At 43.4% G+C, this 23,260-nt stretch overlaps 4 protein-coding genes across 6 annotated transcripts; 2 read left to right on the top strand and 2 right to left on the bottom strand.

The window, feature by feature from the left end:
* The first annotated feature begins 98 nt into the window (after nt 1-98).
* Nucleotides 99-4,243, top strand: rpap3 (RNA polymerase II associated protein 3). Of its 2 annotated transcripts, none has more exons than XM_086102838.1 (17): nt 99-227; nt 394-556; nt 638-799; nt 894-989; nt 1,080-1,207; nt 1,289-1,410; nt 1,565-1,635; nt 1,798-1,902; nt 1,991-2,118; nt 2,182-2,303; nt 2,377-2,447; nt 2,520-2,612; nt 2,923-3,065; nt 3,182-3,359; nt 3,429-3,526; nt 3,913-4,013; nt 4,096-4,243. In XM_086102838.1, the coding sequence occupies exons 2-17, from the start codon at nt 404-406 to the stop codon at nt 4,179-4,181; spliced, it is 1,857 nt and encodes a 618-aa protein (XP_085958964.1). In that variant the 5' UTR covers nt 99-227; nt 394-403; the 3' UTR covers nt 4,182-4,243. The 2 variants fall into 2 exon arrangements, with proteins under 2 accessions (XP_085958964.1, XP_085958963.1); XM_086102837.1 differs by having other exon boundaries at nt 1,789-1,902.
* A 133-nt stretch (nt 4,244-4,376) lies between these two features.
* On the bottom strand, nt 4,377-8,442 carry LOC147185955 (mitogen-activated protein kinase 12-like). Its single transcript, XM_086102843.1, has 12 exons — nt 8,189-8,442; nt 7,545-7,674; nt 7,404-7,462; nt 7,153-7,264; nt 7,026-7,055; nt 6,657-6,704; nt 6,466-6,580; nt 6,157-6,228; nt 5,987-6,066; nt 4,917-4,995; nt 4,662-4,835; nt 4,377-4,595 (listed from the first exon to the last, which is right to left on the bottom strand). The coding sequence occupies exons 1-12, from the start codon at nt 8,371-8,373 to the stop codon at nt 4,531-4,533; spliced, it is 1,149 nt and encodes a 382-aa protein (XP_085958969.1). The 5' UTR covers nt 8,374-8,442; the 3' UTR covers nt 4,377-4,530.
* Nucleotides 8,443-8,758: 316 nt separating this feature from the next.
* Nucleotides 8,759-16,396, bottom strand: mapk11 (mitogen-activated protein kinase 11). Of its 2 annotated transcripts, none has more exons than XM_086102840.1 (12): nt 16,282-16,396; nt 14,535-14,664; nt 14,379-14,437; nt 14,175-14,286; nt 13,097-13,126; nt 12,943-12,990; nt 12,753-12,867; nt 12,608-12,679; nt 12,231-12,310; nt 11,624-11,702; nt 11,364-11,537; nt 8,759-11,313 (listed from the first exon to the last, which is right to left on the bottom strand). In XM_086102840.1, exons 1-12 carry the CDS (start codon nt 16,392-16,394, stop codon nt 11,216-11,218), a joined length of 1,110 nt encoding a protein of 369 aa, XP_085958966.1. In that variant the 5' UTR covers nt 16,395-16,396; the 3' UTR covers nt 8,759-11,215. The 2 variants fall into 2 exon arrangements, with proteins under 2 accessions (XP_085958966.1, XP_085958967.1); XM_086102841.1 differs by having other exon boundaries at nt 8,759-11,289.
* A 997-nt stretch (nt 16,397-17,393) lies between these two features.
* LOC147185953 (FYVE, RhoGEF and PH domain-containing protein 4-like) lies at nt 17,394-23,257 on the top strand. The gene is made up of 15 exons (XM_086102836.1): nt 17,394-17,600; nt 18,654-18,755; nt 18,821-19,334; nt 19,528-19,867; nt 19,939-20,084; nt 20,321-20,477; nt 20,548-20,686; nt 20,778-20,836; nt 20,909-21,052; nt 21,137-21,309; nt 21,499-21,529; nt 21,648-21,731; nt 21,796-22,065; nt 22,809-22,943; nt 23,027-23,257. The coding sequence occupies exons 1-15, from the start codon at nt 17,480-17,482 to the stop codon at nt 23,255-23,257; spliced, it is 2,646 nt and encodes an 881-aa protein (XP_085958962.1). The 5' UTR covers nt 17,394-17,479.
* The last annotated feature ends 3 nt before the right edge of the window (nt 23,258-23,260 follow it).

Raw genomic sequence — 23,260 nt, 5'->3', positions numbered from 1 at the left:
TATTTTGAGTAATAATATAATCACAATTTCTTCTATTAATAGCGTAAATAAAATATAAATAGAAAAAACGTCGTCCATTACACTGCGCATGCTCCACAACGTAAAGCATGCTGGGAACCTGCTGTCATGGCTCCATGACAACATCCTCATGAATTCGCTCCTATTTACGACTACTTCATTACTACTACATTTGAATCGCGCCTGTAAGCCGGAGAAACAAGGATAAGGTAGTGTCAGACATTAAACTTGATTGAATCTGATCGATTACTTCAAAAGTATTTACTATTTAGCATTGTTGTTAGCTCGTGAGCGAAACGAGCATGACTTGAAACTCGGGGTTTCGCTGGAAGTGACATCGAAATAAAAGCAAACGTTCTTTATCATTATTCGAAGGTAAGAAATCATGGCCGGGCCAAACAAATCACTCGAGTTGCAAATGCAAATGCGGCAGAATGCGGAGGACCTGCAAAGCTTCATGAAGGAGCTAGCGACCTGGGAGACTGATATGAAGACCAAAGATGAGCAATTGAGGAGAGGCGAGCAGGGGATCCCCAAGGTTTGCTGTCGCTGCAAATCTCACACACATGTACAGTATAATATCAGATTACATTAGCAGTATTTGTTCCTTCTTTTACAGCCAAACCTCCCTCCTGTGCGCAACAAGGACTACAAAGCAAAAACGAGGGCGAAGAAGAAAATGAAAATGGCCAACGGTGACTGCAAAGCTGAGGAGACGGACACCAAGAAGCCTCCGAGGATCCGCTCAAATGATTATCAATCGTGGGACAAGTTTGATGTGGTTAGCAATGTCTTGATTAGTATGAAAGAGCAGAAAAGTTTTGTGCTCATTTAGTCACCGTGCAGCCAGAAAGCTTTTTTTTTTTAAATGCTAGGCCAAGGCTTTGGAGGAGGTAGATAAGGAGGAGAGTCCCACCGAGTCAGACTCGGAGGAAGCTGATCAGGAGCGAGCTTTAGCAGAGAAGGAAAAGGTAAGAGCCAGCTCAAATGTATTGAAATGATAAATGAAATGCCCCCCACTCCCCCCCCCAAAAAAAAATATAACGCAGCTTTATCATCAGGGCAACGCATTTTTCAAAGAGGGCAAATATGACAATGCCATCGAGTGTTACTCCAGAGGAATGGCTGCGGATCCTTACAATCCCGTTCTTCCCACGAACCGAGCCACCGCGTTCTACCGCCTCAAGAAGTAAGCATTCACGTTGAAAATGCAAACAACTTTTTTTTTCTAGACTCTGTGCATACTTACCGGTTCGCCCTCTTTTTTTAGGTATGCTGTTGCCGAGTCAGACTGCAACCTGGCCCTCGCTTTGGACGGCAACTACTTTAAAGCCTATGCGCGGCGAGGAGCGGTCCGCGTTGCACTGAAGAACTACGAGGCCGCTTTAGAAGGCGTGTGACTAGTATGAAATCATTAAAAATAAACATACTGTATGACTTGGTAGATTCTGCAGAACTGAGTTGAAGGCAGATGTTATAAGGCAGCTCTCATAATGGCTTCCAGAGAATGTACGTGATTTATTTGTGATGTCATGTTTCTGCACAGATTACCAAACTGTTCTCAAACTTGACCCGGGCAACCTGGAAGCACAAAATGAAGAGAAAAAAATCAAACAGGTGAGTCGGATTAAAAGTTTTGAGTTGGTGGCAGCGAATTTAACATCCGGCCAGCCTAGGTTGGTTATCTCGCAGCGAAACTAAAGGTTGTGATTTGTAAAAGGACAAACACTATATAGAAATTGATGAAAGGGGTAAACAATATCTTACCAGTTTTGTCAGATGCTTGGACCTCAGGAGCCAAGCGAGGGAATGTCGGCTCAGGCCGATCTCGCAGTAGACCAGGAGCGGCAAAGACGGCAGGAAGCGGTTGTGCAAAAAGACAGAGTAAGATTCTTTATTGAAACCCTCGCACGGCTACTCGATCCGATTTTTTTTTTTCCAATACATTTTCTTGACATCGGGGCTCCTCCAGGGGAACGCTTACTTCAAAGAGGGCAAGTACGACGCGGCCGTGGAGTGCTACAGCCGAGGGATGGAAGCGGACTGCATGAACTTGCTGCTGCCTGCCAACAGAGCCATGGCCTTCCTTAAGCTGGAGCGGTAAGAAACATCACGCCCGTTTCCGTTTTTTCCCCCAAAAAACCACAATCCGTGTGACGTTAGGTTCGAGGAGGCGGAAGAAGACTGCACCAAGGCCATTTCATTAGACGGCACGTACTCGAAGGCGTTCGCGCGGCGAGCCACCGCCCGAGTGGCTTTGGGGAAGCTGGAGGAAGCCAGGAAAGGTGACACTTCGACTTGATATGAATCAGGAAAATCTCGTGAAATAAAGAATATGATGAAGAAAAAAAATTTTAGATTTTCAGGAGGTTTTGAAGCTGGAACCAGGGAACAAGCAAGCCCAGAGTGAACTTCAGAAACTTCAATTTGTATGTTTTTACCTTCTCCTGCTTTTAGACATTGTCCTTTTTTTTCCTGAAATCTGATGCTTGCGTTATCAGAACGACGTTTCCACTGGCCTGCTTCAAACGTCCGAAGGCTCCCGCAGGAGAACGGTGCAGCCCGTGGACAAAGCGGATCACCTGCGCTCCACTGTGAGACATTCACATATCTCTTTTCACGCCTGCCGAAGAGCCACTTTGACTTGTTTTCACACGGAAATGAGGTTATCGTCTTTCCAATGAGAATTCAAACTCCAAAAATCCACCGGAGATGGTGGCACCTTGGCAAACGAGGAACAGAAAAGCGTGACATGTCCAGTATTGAATTTGTGGAGGCTTGTTTAAAAAAAAAATAAGACTAAAACTAACAAACCAGGAAAGTAATTCAAACTACATTTCGTCAACAACAACTCCAAATGCAATAAAAACAAAAATGACAAAAACGATTTCCAACCCTGCTCAGAAACCGATGAGGAGGATTGACATCGAGGAGATCAGCGGGAAGGTGACGGTACCTGATGTGGCGAGGGACCACCAGGGCCAGTCGCCCTCCGCCAAGAAGATCAACATCCAGGATATGACGGCCTCCCCCTCGCTGTCCGAACAGTCGGTTCAACCATCTTGATGAATAATGCTTGAAATCAGAAAGACTCACAACTTCACATTTGATTTTATTTGCACACAAACATTAAAATGTCTTTTTTTTTTTTTTTCCTCAACAGAGCTTCGACAAGCACACAAGCCAAACCCAAGCATCCAGAGGAAAGTGTTCCTCCCCCTGAATCATTGCACAAAGCCCCCTCGATAAAGCTCCCACCTCCACCCGGTAAAAGTTTCCAGCTCGAAGCCGACCTGCGCACGATTGGAAACCAGCCGCAAGTGGTTTACAGATACTTAAAGGTATGATTTTGTGGGAAAAAAACACCATTCAAAGCCAGCAATCAATCACTGTTTTGTCGTTTCTTTCAGCAAATTAAGCCAGAGGCGTACGCGCGCATTTTCCAGAGCTCCCTCGAACCTCACATCCTCACTCAGATCCTGCAGACGCTGAGGGATTTTTTCATCCAGTGAGTACATTTAGCGCCATGTGGCATCGCGTTACGCAAGCATCGAAAAAGACACCGCCGTATATCGAATCCATTAAAATGACAAGAACGACTTAAGTCCACTAGAAACAAAACATTAAATGTCAAGGTTATGTCATTAGATTTTTTTTTTCATTGAGATGAATTGATTGGGGCCCCTGTACGCCAAACCGCCAGCGGGGGGCAGTAGTGCACCATTTTAGATGGCCGCGAGATATATATATTTTTTTTTTTCTTCCCCAAAATGGTTCAGCTCGACTTTTTGTGCTATGAGATTCCTCGCAAGTGAAATATGTGCCTCGGCTCAATAAAAGTTGGGGGGGGGGGGGCACACACACGAAAGGACACCAACGTCCTTGCTTGTGCAGGAACGAATCTGCGGACGTCACAGCGGACATCCTCAAAAGTCTCTCGAGCGTGAGGCGCTTCGACACGGCCGTCATGTTCATGTCTTCGTCGGAGAAAAAAGGTGGGATGATTTCAACTCCATTTCTTCCCGTGAGTTATTCTTACGCATGTTTTTTTTCTCCCCCTGCCCCGCCGCCACTCAGTGCTGAAAGAAGTGTTCGACTTCCTCCATCAAGCCAATTTGGACGCATCATCTGTCGCAGCCCTACAGAAGAAATATGGCGTGTGACCTGTTCAATGGAATACAGTTCAAAGTCATGCTTGAATAAAAAAAATAAATTTAAAAAATCATCATTATTTTGAACTTACCCACGTTCTTTTGCACATTTATGCAATCTAATGAGAACCAAAAGTTACAGATTGGATGCAAAAAGTCACTGTTCCATTATGATACAATATCACATTTATTAAAAATAAACCGCATACCAACATGTTCCTATGCTTTAAAAAAATCTCTAACATTCCAAAAACGTGCATGTTGACTCTATAACACATAGTGTGAATGTTCGTTTGTTGAGATCTGAACCTGGCTGGCAGCCAGTTCGGGCTTGTGTATCTTGCCTGGATTTGTACATTAGTTAAAGTGATGTTTCTCTGGAGTCCTGTGGAGGCCTGAAGGTCAGTATCTCCGTGACAGTGTGTCCTGTGAATAAAAAGGAACCATCACGAGGGTTTATGCTGACCCAAGGTTTGAAGGCTCGCTTTTTACGTTTCCACTGGTCGAGCGTCAGGTCCGTGTTGTCCATGGTTTGGTCGTACGGCTGCGCCTCGGTCTCGTCGTCCGTGTCGCGGAAGTCAGCGAAGAAGGGAAAAGCCAGAGCTTCCGAGGCGCTGACCCGCTCCTCGGGGTCGAGGAGCAACATCTTTTCCAACACGGACACGGCTGCGATGTGGGAAAATCGACGCCGGCAAGAGTGGAATCGTTTCTGTGGTGGTTCTTTTTGGAATAGAGCTGGTTACGTACCGTGTGAACTGGCTTTCGAAAAGATGGAATGGAGATCCTTTTTGGGTACTTTTGACAAACCTCTGAGGTAGTTTTTGGCCTGTTCGGGGGGAAATATGGTTTTACAGATTTAACCCTTTAGACACCCTTCTACTTCAATCTAATTGAAATGTAATTCTAGTTTAATTCTCATTTATTTGAGGACATTGTAATTGGATTTCACGTGAAGTACATGTTATTTTTTTGTCGTGTGATGTAGTGTTAATGTGTTGTTTATTTTTCATTTAATTTTATTTTAATGTAATTGCAATTTTGATTTAATTTATTCCAGGTATTTAATTTGAATTTAAATCCAGTTTAAGTTTTAATTTGAATTTAGTGCAATATTTTTGGAAAGTAATTTAATGTAACGTAAATTAGTTCATGCTTTGTTTTTCATTTCATTTCACTCTTACGGAAGCTTATTGTATTCACTGAGGAAAAAAAAACTTTTTTTGGGGTGTGGGGGATCATGAAAAAGAGGGAATTTTAAAGTAATTTCATTTTCCTGCAATTGAATTGTAATTTTATTTTGGTTTTTATTCCTATTCCATCCAAAAAAAAATTATTTTCAATTCTTATTTTTTTTCTCTATTTTTGGTATGTACAGTAAATTTAACCCTTTCAAGGACAGCAGTTACTATAGTGGACGCCTTATCAGGTTGTCATTATTGGTGGATGAAAGGGTTAATGTCTGATAATTATTTTTACATGCAATTGAAACGCAACCTAGAGACTGCTGCACAATGTAATTCTAATTCATTTCAGTTTGATTTTATTTTCGCTTCTTTTTTATGACATCATTATTATTGTGTATTCTTTTTGATTGAAATTGAATTCCTTGTACTAATAAAAATAATCAAGACATTTTATAGTTCAGTGTCCCCAAATTTGCAAGGAAGACACTGCTTTGTCGAAAGGCATGCTCGGATGAGTTTCGGATTTTAAGAACTATTAAGGTTGACACATCATTTGCATATCCCGTCAGAGTAATTACCAAGTGTCCCAATACTTGTGTCCATACAGTGTGCGCATTGGGTTTCGACACTTACATCTTGGCTTTGTAATTTCATCACAAAGTCCGCAGCCGGTGTTCCGGTGATCTTCATGATTTCTCGGAGCTGGTCCAGGTCTGGCACAAGCCTGATGTCAAGGTTCACGTTTTGACTTATTTTTGCTTTCCATCTTAAATAACACTTTCATGTTCATTTCTCCAGGATACGATCGTTGCCCTTGAACAGTGGCTTCCCCAGTAGCATCTCTGCCATAATGCAACCGGCGGACCAGATATCTACTGGAAAAAAAAGAACAGAAAATAAGATGGAGAAAAAAAAAATCAGACCAACTTTCCATAGTTCCACAGGGATCAACTTTGGGACCCTTTCTTATTTGTCCATTGTATTTGCTGCTCCTGGATGTTTACTGTTTTTTATGCTTGTATTGTCTTCAATCCGTGTACAGCACCTTGTATGCAATGATGGTCGTTTTTCAGGTGCTACGGAAATAACGTTGAGTTGAACTGAGGAAAAACCTGTTTGCGTGTAGTGCATCCAGTTGAGAATGACCTCGGGGGCTCGGTACCAGCGCGTCACCACGTAGCCTGTCATCTCCGCATCGGCCTGCCTCGCCAGGCCAAAGTCGAGAATCTGAAGTGGTCGAAATGCCTCATGTCAGCTAATTCCATTTTTTAAGAGCACTGTGTGTTAAGACGACGTGCTGTACCTTTAATTCACAGTCTGGATTGATGGCTAGATTTCCTGGCTTCAGGTCCTGAAAGGAATTTGAACACAAAATTTATTGTTTGGACTGAACCGTATCAACATATCTACTTTTTAGGTTCGACTGTATGTGTCAGCACACGCACACGCGCGCGCGCACACACACACCCACACACACACACACACACTTGCATGACAGAAGAAGTTACTGCATATTATGTATTTATCAAGTGGCTCCTTTCCTAAAACTAAAATTTAAATCATGTCGTTCTCTTTTGAGGACTGAAAGACAAACAAAGCCTCAAGTGTGGGAATTGGGGAAAAGAGTACGGACCCCACCCCCAAAAAGTGTCTAATCTGAGAGGTCACGCACCCTGTGGATGATCCCCGCGGAGTGAATATACTGAGGAGAGATGAGAAAAAGACATAAATTGTATTTGGGGGGAAATTTTGACGTGAGTGACAACGTTTGACAACTGAATTGAGGCTGAGGCGCTCACCTTGAGTCCTTTCATCATCTGGTAGACAAGGAATTGTACTCTGTCCTCTGACAGCCTCTCCAGCTTCATGAGTTTGCCCAGGTCCGTACCCATGAAGGGCATTACCAAGTAGCTGTCGGATTTAAACAAAATATATATATTTTTAAATTGAACCCTTTCATGCACCTTGTAACCTGATCACATGATAAGCTGTCCATTGTAGTAACCGCTGTGCCTGAAAGGGTTAAAGGTAAAATAGAATTAGAGCTTACAAATCTCGAAGGCGGTCAAGGGAAATTTCCGCCGCGAAAACATCAAGCAGGCCGATCACCTATGCAAGAGAAACCAAATGGGAAGGAATTATGCTGTGTTTGTGTTTATTTTTTTTTAAAAAGTGATTTAATTCATCTCACGTTTTCGTGCTTCATGTGTTTGAGGAGGCGCAGCTCCCTGTAGGCCCTCTTGGCAAAAAGTTTGGACTGAAAAGGCCGATGGAGCTTTTTGATGGCCACCTGCGAGCTGGTCCGCCGGTCCCACACTGAACTGAAATGGTAGAATTAAGCGCCGGCTTCCTCTTGTGGTGTGCAAACGTATCACTGAATTAAACGCAACTGCATAATATTATGGCGGCTTCTTGTTTGTTTGTTTTGGGGGGGTTGTAAGGCGTTTTAGTGCATTTGTTAAGTTCACTGCTTAACATTTTAAAGTCAATACAGAAACATTTAATCAAGTGTTTGATTTAAAATATTAACCCCAGTCATTTGTGTTAATTCAAACTTTACCCTCCACCCAGATAAGCGCAAATGTTAGCTGGAGAAAAGTTCTTTGACTTTTAACAACAAAGAGGCTGGGGGGTGCTATTCTTTGGAGACCCCCTTATCCCCACAACACAATGCAAAGTGGGGGTCCTTGTGGAGCCAGCTGTGTCAGAGTAGGGGGACCCAACTTGGCAAAAAGCCTCAAAAGTAGCTGTAATGATCCAACAAGTATTCAGTAAAATACACAAAGGTTTTTCTATTTGTTTTTTGTTTGCAGTCGAAATGTTTGTGGTCCTCACCAGACAGTTCCATAAGCGCCCGTCCCGACTTGTCTCAGGTCTCGGTACCTTTCCGGGACTTCCCACACAGTTCTGTTGAGGTCCTGCCTGTAGAATCCCGTCCTGGAGCCGCGCAGAGCCATCCCCGAGAAGTTGGAGGTGAGCAGATTAATCCGCTTGGGTTCTGTTGTGTCGGGGAAGCTCATGAGGGAAGAAAATCCAAAGCGTCTGCTGATAACTGCAGGGGAAGGAGTGCAGTGTGTCCTGTGGAGAAGTTTGCGGGGCAGAATTCCTCCAGGGGTCTTCCTCGACACCCCCCATCACACACACACACACACACACAAACACACAACCGCATCTATTGTGCCTCTCGGTCACCCTGGGCAGTTTATGGGTGTGTCAGTAATGTGAGACAAACATCTGCCCTGGTTATTCTGCTTGACTGCATTTTTAGTGCTAATCTTAGAAATCGGTGAAGTTAAAAAGATGATGATTACCTAACATTACATTGTGCTGTGTGGTAAATTATAAATCTGACGACGGTTATCCAATCAAAGTATAGAATAAATTATTTTTCACATATATGCTCAGTTTGTTATTTTGTGCGCCATGTTTGTTTGTTTATTGAACATAAAACATATATACAGTAATAATTTGACAGAAAATAAGGTAGATAAAAGTAAAAAGAAAGAAATCAATCTTCATTCAACACAGTTATGTTCAAGGGAGTAGGAAGAAGTAAAAAACTTATCTAGTCCTACCCCGTTATGTGATTATATCTAATAAATCATTTTTATATCAATCAGAAAAGAAAAAAGTAAGAAGAAAGAAGTCTCCATTAAGGCTCATACTTTACCCTTAACCGTGATATTTTTACAACTTTTGGTTTGTATCGGGATTATATACTTCCACACCCTGACACTCTTGTGTCAATTTTCTCTTGTATTCATAATGGATATTTATATACCTTTCTCTATTTATCAACTTAGTTCTGATTTATCATTATATTTAATGTTTTGAATTTATCATTTTAACTCTGATTGATGTAGGTTGTTTGTACTATTTTTTTGAATTTGTTTTTGAACTCAGCAAGCGATTTACTCATTTTCAGGTCCGTTTCGAGATTATTCCACAGATTAACACCTTTGATAGATACACTTCTTTGCTTGATGTTTGTTCTTGTTTTGAGTTTTTTGAATAAGTTGGTACCTCTTAAATCATAGCTGCTTTCTCGAATTTCGAAAAACTTCTGAATGTTTTGGCAGAAGTTTTGGTGGCATTGTGTTGACAAAGACGCATTTTGAAGTGAGTTGAGGAGTTTCCGGTAGACTAGACTGTAATGCCTCCACCTTGTGGCAACTACAGGTAATTACAAATCTTTTTGGCGGGGGTGCCACTATCAATGACCGTATTTTCCGCACTTTGGGGTATAAGGCGCACCTTCAATGAATGGCCTATTTTAAAACGGTTTTCATGTATATGGCGCACTGCAAGTCGCATTGAATGGAAGCCACAATAGTGGCTGCAGTTGCGGTATGCATCCACTCGATGGAGCTACGCTAAAGGCAATCCAATACAGCTTTATTTATATCGCGCTTTCACAACCACCGCACCTGTAACAAAGCGCTTTACAGCACATTTAAAATACTACATCCAATAAATCAGAATATTAATCCATATATAAGGCGCATCGGATTTTAAGGTGCACTGTCGGCTTTTGAGAAAACGGAATGCTTTTAGGTGCACCTTATAGCGTGGAAAATACGGTACTTAGATTTTTGCAATGCGCAGTAGGGCTCAGGTGAATATCACCGTGTGTGTGTGTATATATTAATACATTTTATTTAGCATTTGGACTAGTATTGCCTATAGTACAGCATCGTAAAAAATTCTATAGTAGTCTAGCTAACATCGTAGTCATAATGAAGTGTCATACAAAATAGAAAATTGTGAGCATTGTATCGAAGGCAATTGTTAATTCTTGCATAGTATAGTGACAAAAACATTTTTAAATTCCAAGACTGATGATACGTGCTGCAGTATCCTACACCATCAATTTCCCCATCCAATTTGCGGTTGCGGTCCTCACAAAGACACGGATACATGATTACGACATAACAGCCTTCATTCAAGATGGTGTCCTAAAAATTGACTGAAATTCAAAACATACCTTTGGCCGTACAAAATGTTCATTAGAACAGAAATGCAGAATGGCAATACCTAAAAAAAATGTTTTAAATGATAAGAGGACATTACGCGCTACCTGCGGCATGTAAAAAATGAGAACTTCATGGCTCCTCCGCATTGTATCGCATGCCACCGACGATCCTGAAGACACTGTTCAACTGTGACATGACGTACATACAATTTCAGTAAAACATGATTCTCGTCAAGTAAATTAGCACAAGGATAATAGGACTCGGTGGATATTTCTCCGTAAACAGACCTTTTGGCATATACTGTATACAACACATTGTTGATTCAAAGCACAGTTGGTGTTTACTTCTCTGTAAACCGCAGATGATGATGTTCATACTCATGGGGAGAACTGATCGTGATACGATTATCCTCCTTCGGCGATGCTGAATGTGTGCTCTTGATGTATGATAGGTTCACCGTTAATAAGCGGGTAAGGTACACTCATGCAGTATGCGAGCTTGATGCAAAGCTGCTGTCAGGCATGGCCGCAAAGCCTTTAAAACATGACATGAAAAAGTCTCTCTGTTTTGTTTTTTTTTGTCGTCGCAATAATGAGGAACCAGATGGCGCTTGTGTTCTCGTTTTGGAAGTCCTAGCGTGCCCTATGTCCTTTCACGTTCCATGCCCCGCTCGTGGAGTCTGTAAACACTTCTGTAAAGTTGCTTTCGTTTATGAAACACCCGTCGGGAGCTGCGTTGTTCCTCTTTCAGTCTCGCAGGAGGAAAACATTTTTAAAAATTAAAAAAGGGGGAATCATAACAGGAAGCAACTTTCGCATCGGACATGAAATCTTCCCTGTAACAGTCATTGTGCCGCCTTCCTTGAGTCTGTTTTTGAAGGAACGGAGGCTCACTGTTCCACCTGGAGGCTGCCAGTCTTGCTGACGGACGCTTTGAAGCCGTTCACCTCTGTAAACACCAACTCTGTCCATGGGGGAGAAGAAAAATCTAAATGGGAAACAATAGGGTGCACGGATACGTTCCTGGCGGAATCTCACCTTTCCATTCTTCGAGGGTGCGGTCTTTACTCTCGAGGGTTTGGTCATAAGGCGGCGCCTCGGGTTCGTCATCCGGGTCGTGGTACTGCGAGAAATACGGGTGGGCCAAAGCCTCGCTGGCCGAGATCCTCCCGTCGCAGTCCAGGACGAGCATACGCTTCAGCAGATCGACGGCTGTATTAAGCGCAGAAGTCAAAAGATGGCGCCGGAAGCAAGAATAATACTCAGGCACGTGCATGGTAACGAAACCGAGCGCTGACCTAGTGGATTTGCTCCCCGGAAGATCTTCTCCAGGTCTTGCTGAGGCATAAAAGGCAGAGACTGGATGTATTTTTGTGCCTGTGGACACCGAGTCATGTTCAGTCACACGCGCCAAAAATCTTTGTTTTACCTTTCTTTTCCATTTCATATTTAATACAGAGCAGTCCTTTCATTGATTGATAGTATAGTATGGCATCCCTGACATGCAACGCCATGCCCCACCTTGGTCCTTTCTCTTGCATGACAGAGGAACCGACTGCATATTATCAAACTTTTCACGAGTGAATTGGGAAAAAAAAAATTCTGCCCCACAGATTTGAAACACGGCATTTCAGACAACACAGATGAAATATGTATCCTTATGTTTTTAAGGATTATTTTGTAACAGCGACAACGATCTATTGATGCCCATTTGCCTGGCCGTCACGTGTTTTTATTTCTTTTCCATTTTATATTTAATTTCGAGTTGATCTCATACTAAACTGAATGTTTACAAAATACCTTTTTTCCGCCTCACTGAAGAAAAATAGAGACTCAATTTTAAATGAAATACGACGACGGCCATGCATTTCAATTCAATTTCTTTTGTGTGATGTCACGTCTTACATGCTCAGAGCAGATCTTCTCCAAGAGGTCAGCGGTCGGCGTCCCGACCATCTCCATGATTCTCTTCAGTTGGTCGATATCTTTTTTGGAGCAGGAGCAGTTAAAGACAGACTCTAGCCAAGATCACTTAATCAAATTGGTTTTAGTACTGCTGGTTTTAGTAACCCTACCCCCCCCCCCGACACCAAACATAATAAGCGGGCTAATTCAAGGCCTTTTGTGGCGGCCGCTATTCATTCCTCCGGCTCCTTTTCTGTGCTCGCCTTCGGGAAAAGGGATTGTCATGCAAATCCAAAAGACCTCCGTGGATCACTTTGCAAAGATAATGGAGGGTGAGGGGAACGACTGCGGCCGCTTCCGATGCTGATAAAGGATACAGTCAGTGCCAGGAAACAGGACTTTTCCTTTCAGCAGCTCTCCCATAATGCATCCCACTGACCAAATATCAACTGGAGGAAAAAGACCACAGATCAATAAATAAACAGTGGGGGGAGGGGAAGGGATGGAGGGGGGGGCACTCACCATTTTGATTGTAGTGCATCCAGTTCAGCATGATTTCCGGCGCCCGATACCAACGAGTCGCCACGTACCCTGTCATCTCGTCGTCCGTTTGGCGTGCCAAGCCAAAGTCGAGGATCTGTCGGCACGGGCGGTTGCGCGCAGGCGTTGGAAACAAAGGTGAGGACGCCAAAACGCGAGCTTACGCACTTACCCTCAGCTCACAGTCCTCATTCACGGCCACGTTACTTGGCTTGAGATCCTGCGAGAAAATACGGAGTCGCGATTGAGATTACGTGGCGGTGTGAAAGCCGCGCATGCCCCGGAGGAAATTGATGGTCAAAGCGACAGGAAGTGAAGGCACTCACTCTGTGAATCAATCCCGCTGAATGGATGTACTGTTCGGCGCCATGCGTGAGGAGATAAATGACAAAGACAAGGGTCAACAATGCAGTTGGCCATACACTCGCAGGCAAACTCGCTCGTCGAAGAGGGAGGCTGCTTTTGGCCGTTTCCATGGGAATGCGCCAGACTGAACAGCTGGAGCAGTCTATTTTTAGCATGCCTCAGACACAAATCGGTCAGTCTAACAAGAATTTCTTTGATCCATTTACTTTGCAAAAGTAATAGATTACTTTTGAAAAAAATCACAATTTTCCATACATAGTATATTTAACATTGTTTTATTTATTTAGTAAATAATGGAGAATTTTTTTGTTGTAAATAATAAAAATGTTGGCAAAATCAAGTTTGACTTATACATTGACTTGAGTCCAAAAAATTGGTTAATTTTTTTTAAAGTTCTAAATTATACAATAAAAATAGTCAAGAAAGCATTTTTGATGTAATTCAACTTTTTTTAACAATCATTTATTGTAAAAATAATTTTGTAAATATGAATAATCTAAATATATTATTCTAAATTCAAGACTTATGTTGTTCAATGGATGATTTATTGAGTTATTTCAAATACAATACTCGTAAAATCACTTAAACACATTTGACGTGTATTAACTTATTTATTAACTGTATATACATTTTATTTTTTTAATAGCTTATTCATTTATTTTATGGAAAACAAAAAAATGGAACTTGTAAAATCAATTTTAGATTCTACATTTTGGCTTCTATTTCTAATATATTTCAATTCTTTACTGCACATTTTTTAAAAAATCAAGCAGAAATTTTACTTATGTTTGGAAATAATTTATGATTTTTTTTTCCCGGTGCGTACAATAAAAATAACTTCATTTCAACCAAAGTGAATGATTAATATTGATCCAAGTGTAAAATGAACTTTTTTTTTTTTACATAAATGTAAACTTTTTGGATATAATTCGAATCTTGACTTCAGAAATGACCCGACCCTCTCTTTATTTTCAAAATCTAACGTAGCCCTTCAACACCAAACTTTCTCCAGCGCTTCCTTTTAGCACAGCGACTCACCTTTAGACCACGCAGGAGCTGGTAAATCAAGAACTGCACGTGCTCATCGGACAACCTCTGGAATTTGACAATGTTATTCAGGTCCGCACCCATCAGGTTGGTCACCAGATAGCTTGGGGGGGGGGGGGGGGGGGAACGTACAAAGAAACATATGAGAGACAAACATGGTGGCAATGCACTTCCAGATTCAGGTTCAATATTTACAGTTCATTGAAGTCTTCCAACGCTGCAGCAGGTGTGAAGACATCCAGCAGGCCGATTACCTAAAGCAGACGGAACATTTCAATCAATACAAGCGCAGGCAGCCGGGCTGCTCAGCTGCTCGCTCGGGTTTATTTCGCAACGTCAGGATGCGCTCACATTCTCATGTTTCATGTGCTTGAGGAGCCGGAGCTCTCGATACGAGCGGCGACTGTGGACCAGCGACTGGAAGGGCCGCGACAGCTTCTTCACCGCCACCTTCTGTCGCAGGATCACGTCATAGGCAGAACTGGAGAGAAATAGAGATTTACTAGGTCAGGCATTGATTCTCAAAGTGGTACAACCAGAGTAAATATTTACACCATCTGATGCATATTGCTGGTTTTTAGGTTTGTCCATCTCACATTGGCCGACTGCGCTGTCCTGTTCCATGGCCTCCGAGTCACCCTGCTGCTACTCCAGATGCCCCCCTTGTCGGATTTCAGCCAATCTTTCCGACATGAAGCTCGCGCATGCCATGTCTCTGCCGTGATGCCATTTTCCATACACGGAGCGTTAGGTTCTCTGGTGTGGCGCAAGTGCATTTATTCGGTTGCGGGATGAGGATGTTGGTGGTTGGATTTCATTTTTTATCGATTTATGTGGTTAACCATTTCAGGCACAGCGGCGACGACATGGACAGCTTATGCATGAAAGGGTTCATCAATCAAACCCGCGGTTATTTTTGACTAATATTTCATCAACCAGCAATTTTTTTTTCACATCCATTGGTTGCCATAAAATATGCATGCATCTTTGATATACGTCCGCGCATAATAGCATCGAACCTCTGAACCATTTATTCAATTGCTATCATAAAAACACATTCTGACGCCGCGGCAAGTAAATGGCACTCAACGGCAAACATCGGAGATGTTTTATTCATCGTCATCGAAATGAGAGAATCATATATCGCGTATTCGTTTGCGCCTGAAGTGGCACCTGCAGTAAAACAGGATGAAATCTAAAGTGAAAAATCACAATCTAGGGTGTGTATTTCTCTGCCGTGCCACAATTGAGAATAACCAAATGAGGAAAATGGATGTGGGCAAGAGCTGATTGGCTGACGTATGAGCTGGGCAGAAGAAACTAATAAGCAATCAACAAACGACCAGGAAGCAGTGGGGACATTTCAAACCAAAAATGACCTGTTGTTAAAATATGAACTACATTTAAGCAAAATCCGACATGAACCTAACTCACAAGATTCTTGTAAATTGTTAAAGGTGAGGAGATGGTCTTGCGAAAGAGCAGTTGGTATGATTCAACTCCATTTCACAACAAAGGGGAAGTCTTAATCGTGTCGCACCATCGCAAACAGGATTTGAACTTGTGATGTGAATTTGTCAGGGGCTTTTTTCGCAGCATACATTGCCAAAAAAATACCAATCAAGAAAGATATTGTACTGAGAGTCAAAGTAAATGATTACTTTTCGGACGATGTCAATTTTTAGGTACATTCGGAATCAATTTATGTGCTTTAAAATCAACTGCAATTTTGAACTCACGTCACAATTTTCCCCTTGGCAGCCACATAAAACTGATATCCGCCTTTCTGCTTGCCTCTGAACTTAACTGATGCTGTCAGGGCTGGGTATCGTCATAGCAACTATGAGCTCCAACTGGCACTCAAGGGGGTTTAATGCACCATCCAACAGGAATGCACAGGATTCCTTATTAAGACGCCGTGTCGCAACGTAAACAAAATATTTTCATTCGACACTTTTGTAATAACCTGGATGATGGCGTGAATGTTAAGTGAACAAAATAAACAGCTTTATTTTGATGACACAGCCAACATGTAGGCAGGCATTTTTGGGGCTGCAGCCTCGCCCATGCACACATACACACTCACACGAATACTTACCACACCGAACCGTAGGCTCCGGAGCCAACCGGCGTCAGGTTCTGGTATCGCTCCGGCACCTCCCACACCGTCTTATTCAGCTCCTGTCGGTAGAATCCCGGCCTGGCTGACATCTTTGGTAGCTGACAAGGCAACGCAATAATCGGAGGGGAAAGGGAAAATAGAGAAGGGAAGGGTTGCCGATCGTTCGCTTCGCCGAGGTGCTGTGACGACGTACCGGTCACTGGCATCCTCTGTCTCCCCGCCCCCCTTCTTCTCTTTGTCTGACGGTCTTTATCACTTTTTCGCCATCTGGCGGAGGAAAGCAGTGTATCATATTGCAATCACGATCGTAAATAATAATAATAATAAAACATTCGTACAAAATGTACATAAACAGTTGTGTTATTTTCACTTTATACAAAGAAAACAAAACATTTGAAATGTTCGTAATATAAACACACCAGATGCTAAAAAGACAACGAAAGAAAAAAAACTACCGAGTAAAATTACTTAGCAAAATGTTCACATTTTCAATACATATACACACACCGAAAATAGCATTAGGTACACAGAAACAAACAAACAACAAAATCTTTGTAAAAAGACGAGAGCAACTGACAAGCTAGCAAAGCAGTTTTAGCCAGAGCTAAATACACTTTTTTTCGATAGCTAACTCGCTACCTAGCTAGAAGTTGCCAGTTAAAAAGTACAGCTTCAAAAGCAAAATACCTCGTTTATGTAGTCCAGCCCGAGCTAAAATCTTCCTTCATGCACACATAAATTAAAAGAATTGAACTCTTTGCTCGCAATGGAAGCTAGCTATTTAAAAAATATATATGACGTCATTTGCGGGGGCAGATAGAGATCCGCTGTTTGCTCTGTCTAAATGTATTATATGTATCTTGTTAAATTTGATACATGTGTTGGTGTGTATGTACAATGCAATCTTTTTTTCGTATAATCCCAAGAAAGTCAACTAAAATACAAACAACAGTTATCAACAAGAGTTGAGGATTAGGATTGGCACTCTGGCGCCATCTTGATGTCGTATTGTGGAAATAGCAAATGGAGTCCTCCACCTCTCCATAATTAACTGCAGCAGCTCTGACACACCCACTTTGCCACACGCACATCACACCTCTCAAATTTCTGGCCTTCTTTCACTCACCCACATTGACAGAACTTGGTCGCCACAACGAGTTGAGACACCTTGACCATGTTCGACCTGAAGAAGAGGAATAGTTTGACGCTGAACAGCAGCAGCCGCGACGCCGAGGAGTTCCGACGCGTGGCGGTCCGACGGAAGGCGAAAGGCGCTGCAGCGGATTGTCACACAGGTGAGCTGCACTCCCTAAAAATCAGCCTTTTAACCAATTTGCGCACGTGAAATACGCTCAAGGAAATAAAATCGAAAATACCTCGCGTCATTGTCTTTTGGAGTTATTTGAAGCCAATTAAGCACACTGGGTATGAATTAATATAAAATGACGACAGTGAAATTCGAAACTACACTTACGTCACTTCATAGTATGTCAATTTGCGAACAAAGACGCCATGTGTTGAATGTATGCATTGTGAATCGTGTTAATTGGTGCCTGTGGGATTATTGAGGCAAATCTCTTTCCCCTGCTTCAGCCTGGACTTTGCTCTTTTGCTGTTTGTTTGGCACTTTCACACACAGCAGCAGCACGCACACACAAAGGCTCAGTTGTTCCTCTCCTGAAGGGTTTGTTTTACCCCTCTTGTCTAATTCGTGCCCTGATGGTACTGATAGAATTATGGAGTCATCAGTGCCAAGCATCACATCTTCCTATCCCTCTTCATATAAGTGACGAATGTGTCAATCCTGCGTTGAAATCCCATCCGGAAATTGATTTCAAGTGTTTTCTGCAATGGAAAATGTTACCCTTGAGCCTCTAACGGGAGGCCACCCCTTCTATATGCTGACAAACGACGCAGAACTGAGAAAGCAGAAGTGTGACATAGTTGAGACATGGGCTCACTGGCACGACGAGCAGATCAGTTCAGCAGAGCCTCGGGAATGAACTGTAAAAGCTTCAATTCATGGAAGGTTGACCCACGAAGTTATCAGTGCCGTAAAGATGAGCTGAAGGATGTAGGTTAGTGTGGATTTGTGTGTTTCAATGACTGCATCTTGCTGATTTTTACCACTATACTTGTGACTCTTGTCAAAAAGAAAGTTGACTCACTGCCTCAAATCGATTTAAAAAATGTCAATGTGTAGTGTGAGCTACAGTCAGATTTGGGGTCAAAGCTTTCAAGATGGTTTCCGAATGGGTGAACATGATGATTTTTAAGGGAATGACGCTATAACACTAATGAAATGCACAATCTGACACGTGGTCTAAAACGGTGCGCGTTTATTTCAGTGGTAAGCGGTGGTTCTTGCAACAGCACCTGCGAATCAGCGCCCAATTCCAAACACCAAGACGGAATAAGTCCATCTAAGAAAACTCCCTGCAAGCCACGAGGTGAGCTCAAGTCTGCTTGGAGCTCAACAGAGTCGATTCTGACATGAGATGCTGTGTCCTTGTAGTGCCTCCAAAGCCTGCGCACCTCCAGACTCCGATGAGGACCACACCACCGTCTTCATCTGGGCTCCCCCCGCAGCATTTGAATGAAGACAAGACGCCGACCCAAGCGACTTGCTACCACATGTGCCGTAGTCCTAACAATCCGGGACAGAGTTTTCTCAGTGAGCCACGTTTAAGCCCTACCGGCCTGTCCCCTTCTCAGAAGATCCCCAAACTTGCGAGCAGTCCGGCATTGTTGTCTCCAAGTTCGGGCAAGCGAGGCATCCACAAATGCAGTCCCTTGAGGGAGGGAGGCCACAGTCCGGCCAAGTTGTCCCCGAAAAACCGAAGCCCCCTCTCAGGACTACTGAAAACCCCGAGCCCCATTCAGGGAAAGATGGGCAGCTACACCCCTGCCAGTAACTCAAAATCCTGGTTGGGATTGAACAGGATCCCAAGCGGGAAGACTGAGGGACAAAAGAAGCACTCGGGGAAGTCTTTGAGTGTGCCGGATCTCATCGTGTACTTGGATGAAAGGTTGGATTTTTGGTTTTATCGAGTCTACTTCTTGACTTTTGTACAAAACTTTCATTCGACTCTTAAATCGCGGTATTTCTTTTGGTCCAGAACTGTCACTGTCCGTCATAACAATAACTGCAATGTGGCCTGCGATTTGCGATTCAGTTCTTTCTCGCACCGCGACTCAATAACTCCAGGTTCGTTTTTCCAGAACTCCATCGGATACGGCAGAAGGTTCTGCCTTGCGCAGTCGACCCACCATCACCGTCAAAGCCCCCAACGGACCAGAGAATCGCACCGAGCGCGAAGTCACTCCGAACCTACAAACCGATCCCATCCGTGCCGATAAAGGCTCCAAGATCCGCGTCGGATCCCGGTTCTCTTGCAAATGGACTGAGACTCCACGTGAAGACCACAACTGCAAGGAGAGCGTTGAGAAGAAGACTGAGGAGCTGAAGGAGGAGAACACTGAGCAAAAACTGTTCAAAATAGTCAGTGAACTCCTTCACACGGAGAGGGCCTACGTTGCCCGCCTTCACCTCCTGGACCAGGTCAGTGTCGGGGGGAGGTGGTCTTGAAAGTCTATGGTCTTGAAAGTCTTACGCCGGTATTCCCTTTGCAGGTTTTCTGTCTGCGATTAACGGACGAGGCCGGACGTGGCTCCTTTCCGGCCGACGTGGTCCGAAACATCTTCTCCAACATTTCGTCCATCTACTCCTTCCACAGTCAGTTCCTGCTGCCTGACCTGGAAGACTGCATCGGACACTGGTGGGTCCACATCCTGTGACAAAAAACGGAATCCAGTTTTTAAAATGTTTGTCTATCTGGTGTCCCTGTTTGATATTGAGCAGAACATGGGCAGTTCCTCCTGGGTTTTCGCTATTCGTGGCGGGGGTGTAGGTCAACGGGCACTTTATAATTTCATTTTCAGGTTCCTGATGAATGTGGGGCCACCGGTCACCACAAGATTGAAGTTGTATTTTGTTTTTTTTTCCCCCATCGAGGCATGAGCGTCCAGGTTTGGGCAACGTCCTCCTGCAGCACGCTCCCTTCCTGAGGATGTACGCCGATTACGTCAGGAACTTCGACCAGGCCATGGAGTTGGTGAGACTCTGGACCGAGCGCTCATCCGCTTTTCGCAATATCGTCCAGGACATCCAGGTAGGAAAATCAAATCAGTTCCTCGCTGAAGATACAGAACATTCAAGAGCTCTTATTTTTCGCCATATAGAGTCAGGAAGTGTGCGTCAATCTCACTCTGCAGCATCACATGTTGGAACCGGTCCAGAGAATCCCTCGCTATGAGATGTTGCTCAGGGATTACGTCAAAACTGTACCCTCGAGTAACCCGGACTATGAGTTTGCTCAGCGTGAGTGTCGTCACTCGGCGTCATCCGACTTGATATTCAGCAAATATCACGTTGAACCAGTTTGGACTTTCTTTGTCTCTCTTCGGCACAGAATCCCTCCAGACAATTTCCATGGCTGCCAACCACTCAAACAGCGCCGTCCATCAAGCTGTCAGTCGCCTTGAGCTTCATCTTCATCTTCCGATGCTCAATTTTTTTAAAAACGTTTTTGGTCTCTCGTAGGAGAGCATCAAGAGGTTGCTGGAGATCTACGAGATGGTCGGCGAGGAGGAAGTGGTGAACCCCGCCAACGAGTTCCTGAGGGAGGGGCGTTTGCTCAAGCTCGCGGCGAGGAACATGTCTGCCATGGAGCGCCACCTCTTTCTGGTACAACTATGCATTTTTTTTTGTCTTTAATTTATCCCTCATGGCCAAATTCAATTTACAAACTCTATTTGTCTTATTGCACAGTTTAACAACTTCCTGCTGTGCTGCACGCCAAAGTTCAGCCTGGCGGGCCAGCGCTTTACGGTGCGCTGCCGTATCGGAATGGACGGCATGCAGGTGCAGCGAACCACCAATGAGGACCACCCGTACACCTTCCAGGTGTCGGGGAAGGAGAAAACCCTGGAGCTCCAGACCAGGTATGCGTCCTTTTTTAGATTAGGTTGTTTATCAAAATCATTACTGTGCTCCCACACTCTCTTCATTTTTTTTATTTTTTTTTGCCATCTGAAAAAACGGGGCATTCCACAATGACAATAAACCGATTCTGATTACTTGTACGTAAGGTCAGACGCCAACATATTGATTTTGATTTGCTTTTTTTCTAGCTCTGAACAGGACCGAGATGAGTGGATAAAGGTAACGGCATCCCCTTTGTTGACTTAATGACATTTCAATCAAGGCACCGCCGCGTTTGTTACAATAAGTGTCATGTTACCTGGTGTGGAAAAATATGGACTTCACGTTCGTTCTCCAGGTGATCCGGGACGCCATTGACGTGTTCCAGAAGAAAAACGAGACGTTCAAGTTGGCATCTAAGGAGCTAAATGTGGAGGAGCCGGTAAGTGGGGAGACTACCTGCAATACGGCCGGCGGCATCCGGGCTGAGGCTCTCGTTTCTCCAGGCGGAGGAGCTCGGGCGGCGCGCCCCTCGCTGGATCCGCGACAACGAAGTGACCCTGTGCATGAAGTGTCGGGAGCCCTTCAACCCGCTGACCAGACGCCGACATCACTGCCGGGCCTGCGGCTGCGTGGTGTGCTGGAAGTGCTCCGACAACAAGGTGGCGCTGGCGTATGACGGCAACAAGCTGAACAAGGTGTGCAAATCCTGCTACTCCATCTTGACGGCGCAGAGAGGAAGGAGGGCCGAGAGCACTAAGAGGCCAACAGCTGAGGTGAGTGGGTCGAATAAAAGGAGTGGGTGGGCCCAAGGGTCATTCTTGGAAAAAAAAGTTGATAGTTATTAATCCTTTCATTCACCCTGTAACATGCTAACATGATGGCCGCTGTGCCTGAAAGGGTTAAAAAAATTAATAAATCATGCTCCGTTTTAAATGTTCGCATTTCAAATGAATTTATTTGGAATAAAATGTTTGAGTAAGAGCAAAAAACTTTCAAAAAAATGCATTTTTATTGACAATTAATGACAGTTTAAAAAAAAACATCCAAGTAAATTCTATTTTTGTCATTAAAGAATTTAATTCACCAAAACAAAAATTGTAAATTTATTTTAGCAATAAATAATTGGGATGTGAAGTCAATTTAAAAAGCAATTTAATATTATTTTAGTTTATGTAACATGTTTTTCCTTTCAATTTAATTCAAATATATTTTACAAAACTTTTAATGTTATGCAAATAAGATATTTACAATGAGAAACTGTGCATAACCAGCCTACTGTGCTCATAAAAATTCATGTTCATTTTGTATTAGTATTATTTTTTTAAAATATTGAATATTATTGCATTTGATTGTAAATGGCTAATTTTAGAAAAACTGACATAAGCACAATATAAGACTCTCGATAGTGTAAAAGGTCAGTAGACCTAATTAAGGGCCAAACTTTGCCCATCCCCGATCTAAATCCACAGTGTGAGTCCAAATGTAGTACCTTTTTTTTTTTTTTTCTCCCCCTCAGTCGGAGCCTTTGTCAGCATCCTGCATGATGAGTGGCTTCCTGCAATACAGCGACAATCCCAAAACGTGGCAGCGGGTGTTTGCTGTCATCAACAAAATGCAACCGCTGGTCCTCTCTTTATATGTAGCTCAACAGGTAAATTACATTTTTTTTTCCCCTACCTACAAAATTATGACTTACCTTTTTACTTTTTTTTTTTCTTCTTCCCCCCCATTCAGGATACAAAGCCTCTCTCCTGTATTTCTCTGCTGGGCTGCATAGTGGAAGATCCCCCTCAGGAGCTCCATGGACAATCCTGCTTCAATTTAAGACAATCCAAAAGCTGCCACAAGTTCGCCTGCGACCACGCGGACGTCAAACGAGCCTGGTTGGCCGCTCTCAGGGTGGCCGCGACGGGCTCCGACGACTGCGCCAGCGAATCCAGCGGGGAAGAATTTGTTATCGTTTAGGAA

Source organism: Hippocampus guttulatus, chromosome 22, assembly GCF_054856545.1.
Source record: "Hippocampus guttulatus isolate MCC_2025c chromosome 22, RoL_Hgut_1.0, whole genome shotgun sequence".
NCBI lineage: Eukaryota > Metazoa > Chordata > Actinopteri > Syngnathiformes > Syngnathidae > Hippocampus > Hippocampus guttulatus.
The sequence above is the reverse complement of the archived record's forward strand: the minus strand, read 5'-3'. Positions and strand labels throughout refer to the sequence as shown.

What these genes read in the sequence shown, in the direction of transcription:
- mapk11 (XM_086102840.1), bottom strand. Translation starts at nt 16,394, where the DNA reads ATGTCAGCCAGGCCGGGATTCTACCGACAGGAGCTGAATAAGACGGTG. An exon ending in AGCTCCTGCGTGGTCTAAAG is followed by an intron (nt 13,127 to 14,174) that starts GTGAGTCGCTGT and finishes GGCGCCGAACAG; the next exon opens with TACATCCATTCAGCGGGATT. An exon ending in AGAAGATCTGCTCTGAGCAT is followed by an intron (nt 11,703 to 12,230) that starts GTAAGACGTGAC and finishes CGGTGTCCACAG; the next exon opens with GCACAAAAATACATCCAGTC.
- LOC147185953 (XM_086102836.1), top strand. Translation starts at nt 17,480, where the DNA reads ATGTTCGACCTGAAGAAGAGGAATAGTTTGACGCTGAACAGCAGCAGC. An exon ending in ATCGTGTACTTGGATGAAAG is followed by an intron (nt 19,335 to 19,527) that starts GTTGGATTTTTG and finishes TCGTTTTTCCAG; the next exon opens with AACTCCATCGGATACGGCAG. An exon ending in GAAGACTGCATCGGACACTG is followed by an intron (nt 20,085 to 20,320) that starts GTGGGTCCACAT and finishes TCCCCCATCGAG; the next exon opens with GCATGAGCGTCCAGGTTTGG.
- LOC147185955 (XM_086102843.1), bottom strand. Translation starts at nt 8,373, where the DNA reads ATGAGCTTCCCCGACACAACAGAACCCAAGCGGATTAATCTGCTCACC. An exon ending in AACACATGAAGCACGAAAAC is followed by an intron (nt 7,463 to 7,544) that starts GTGAGATGAATT and finishes TCTCTTGCATAG; the next exon opens with GTGATCGGCCTGCTTGATGT. An exon ending in ATCCAGACTGTGAATTAAAG is followed by an intron (nt 6,581 to 6,656) that starts GTACAGCACGTC and finishes CGACCACTTCAG; the next exon opens with ATTCTCGACTTTGGCCTGGC.
- rpap3 (XM_086102837.1), top strand. Translation starts at nt 404, where the DNA reads ATGGCCGGGCCAAACAAATCACTCGAGTTGCAAATGCAAATGCGGCAG. An exon ending in CGGATCACCTGCGCTCCACT is followed by an intron (nt 2,613 to 2,922) that starts GTGAGACATTCA and finishes AACCCTGCTCAG; the next exon opens with AAACCGATGAGGAGGATTGA. An exon ending in TCCCCCTCGCTGTCCGAACA is followed by an intron (nt 3,066 to 3,181) that starts GTCGGTTCAACC and finishes TTTCCTCAACAG; the next exon opens with AGCTTCGACAAGCACACAAG.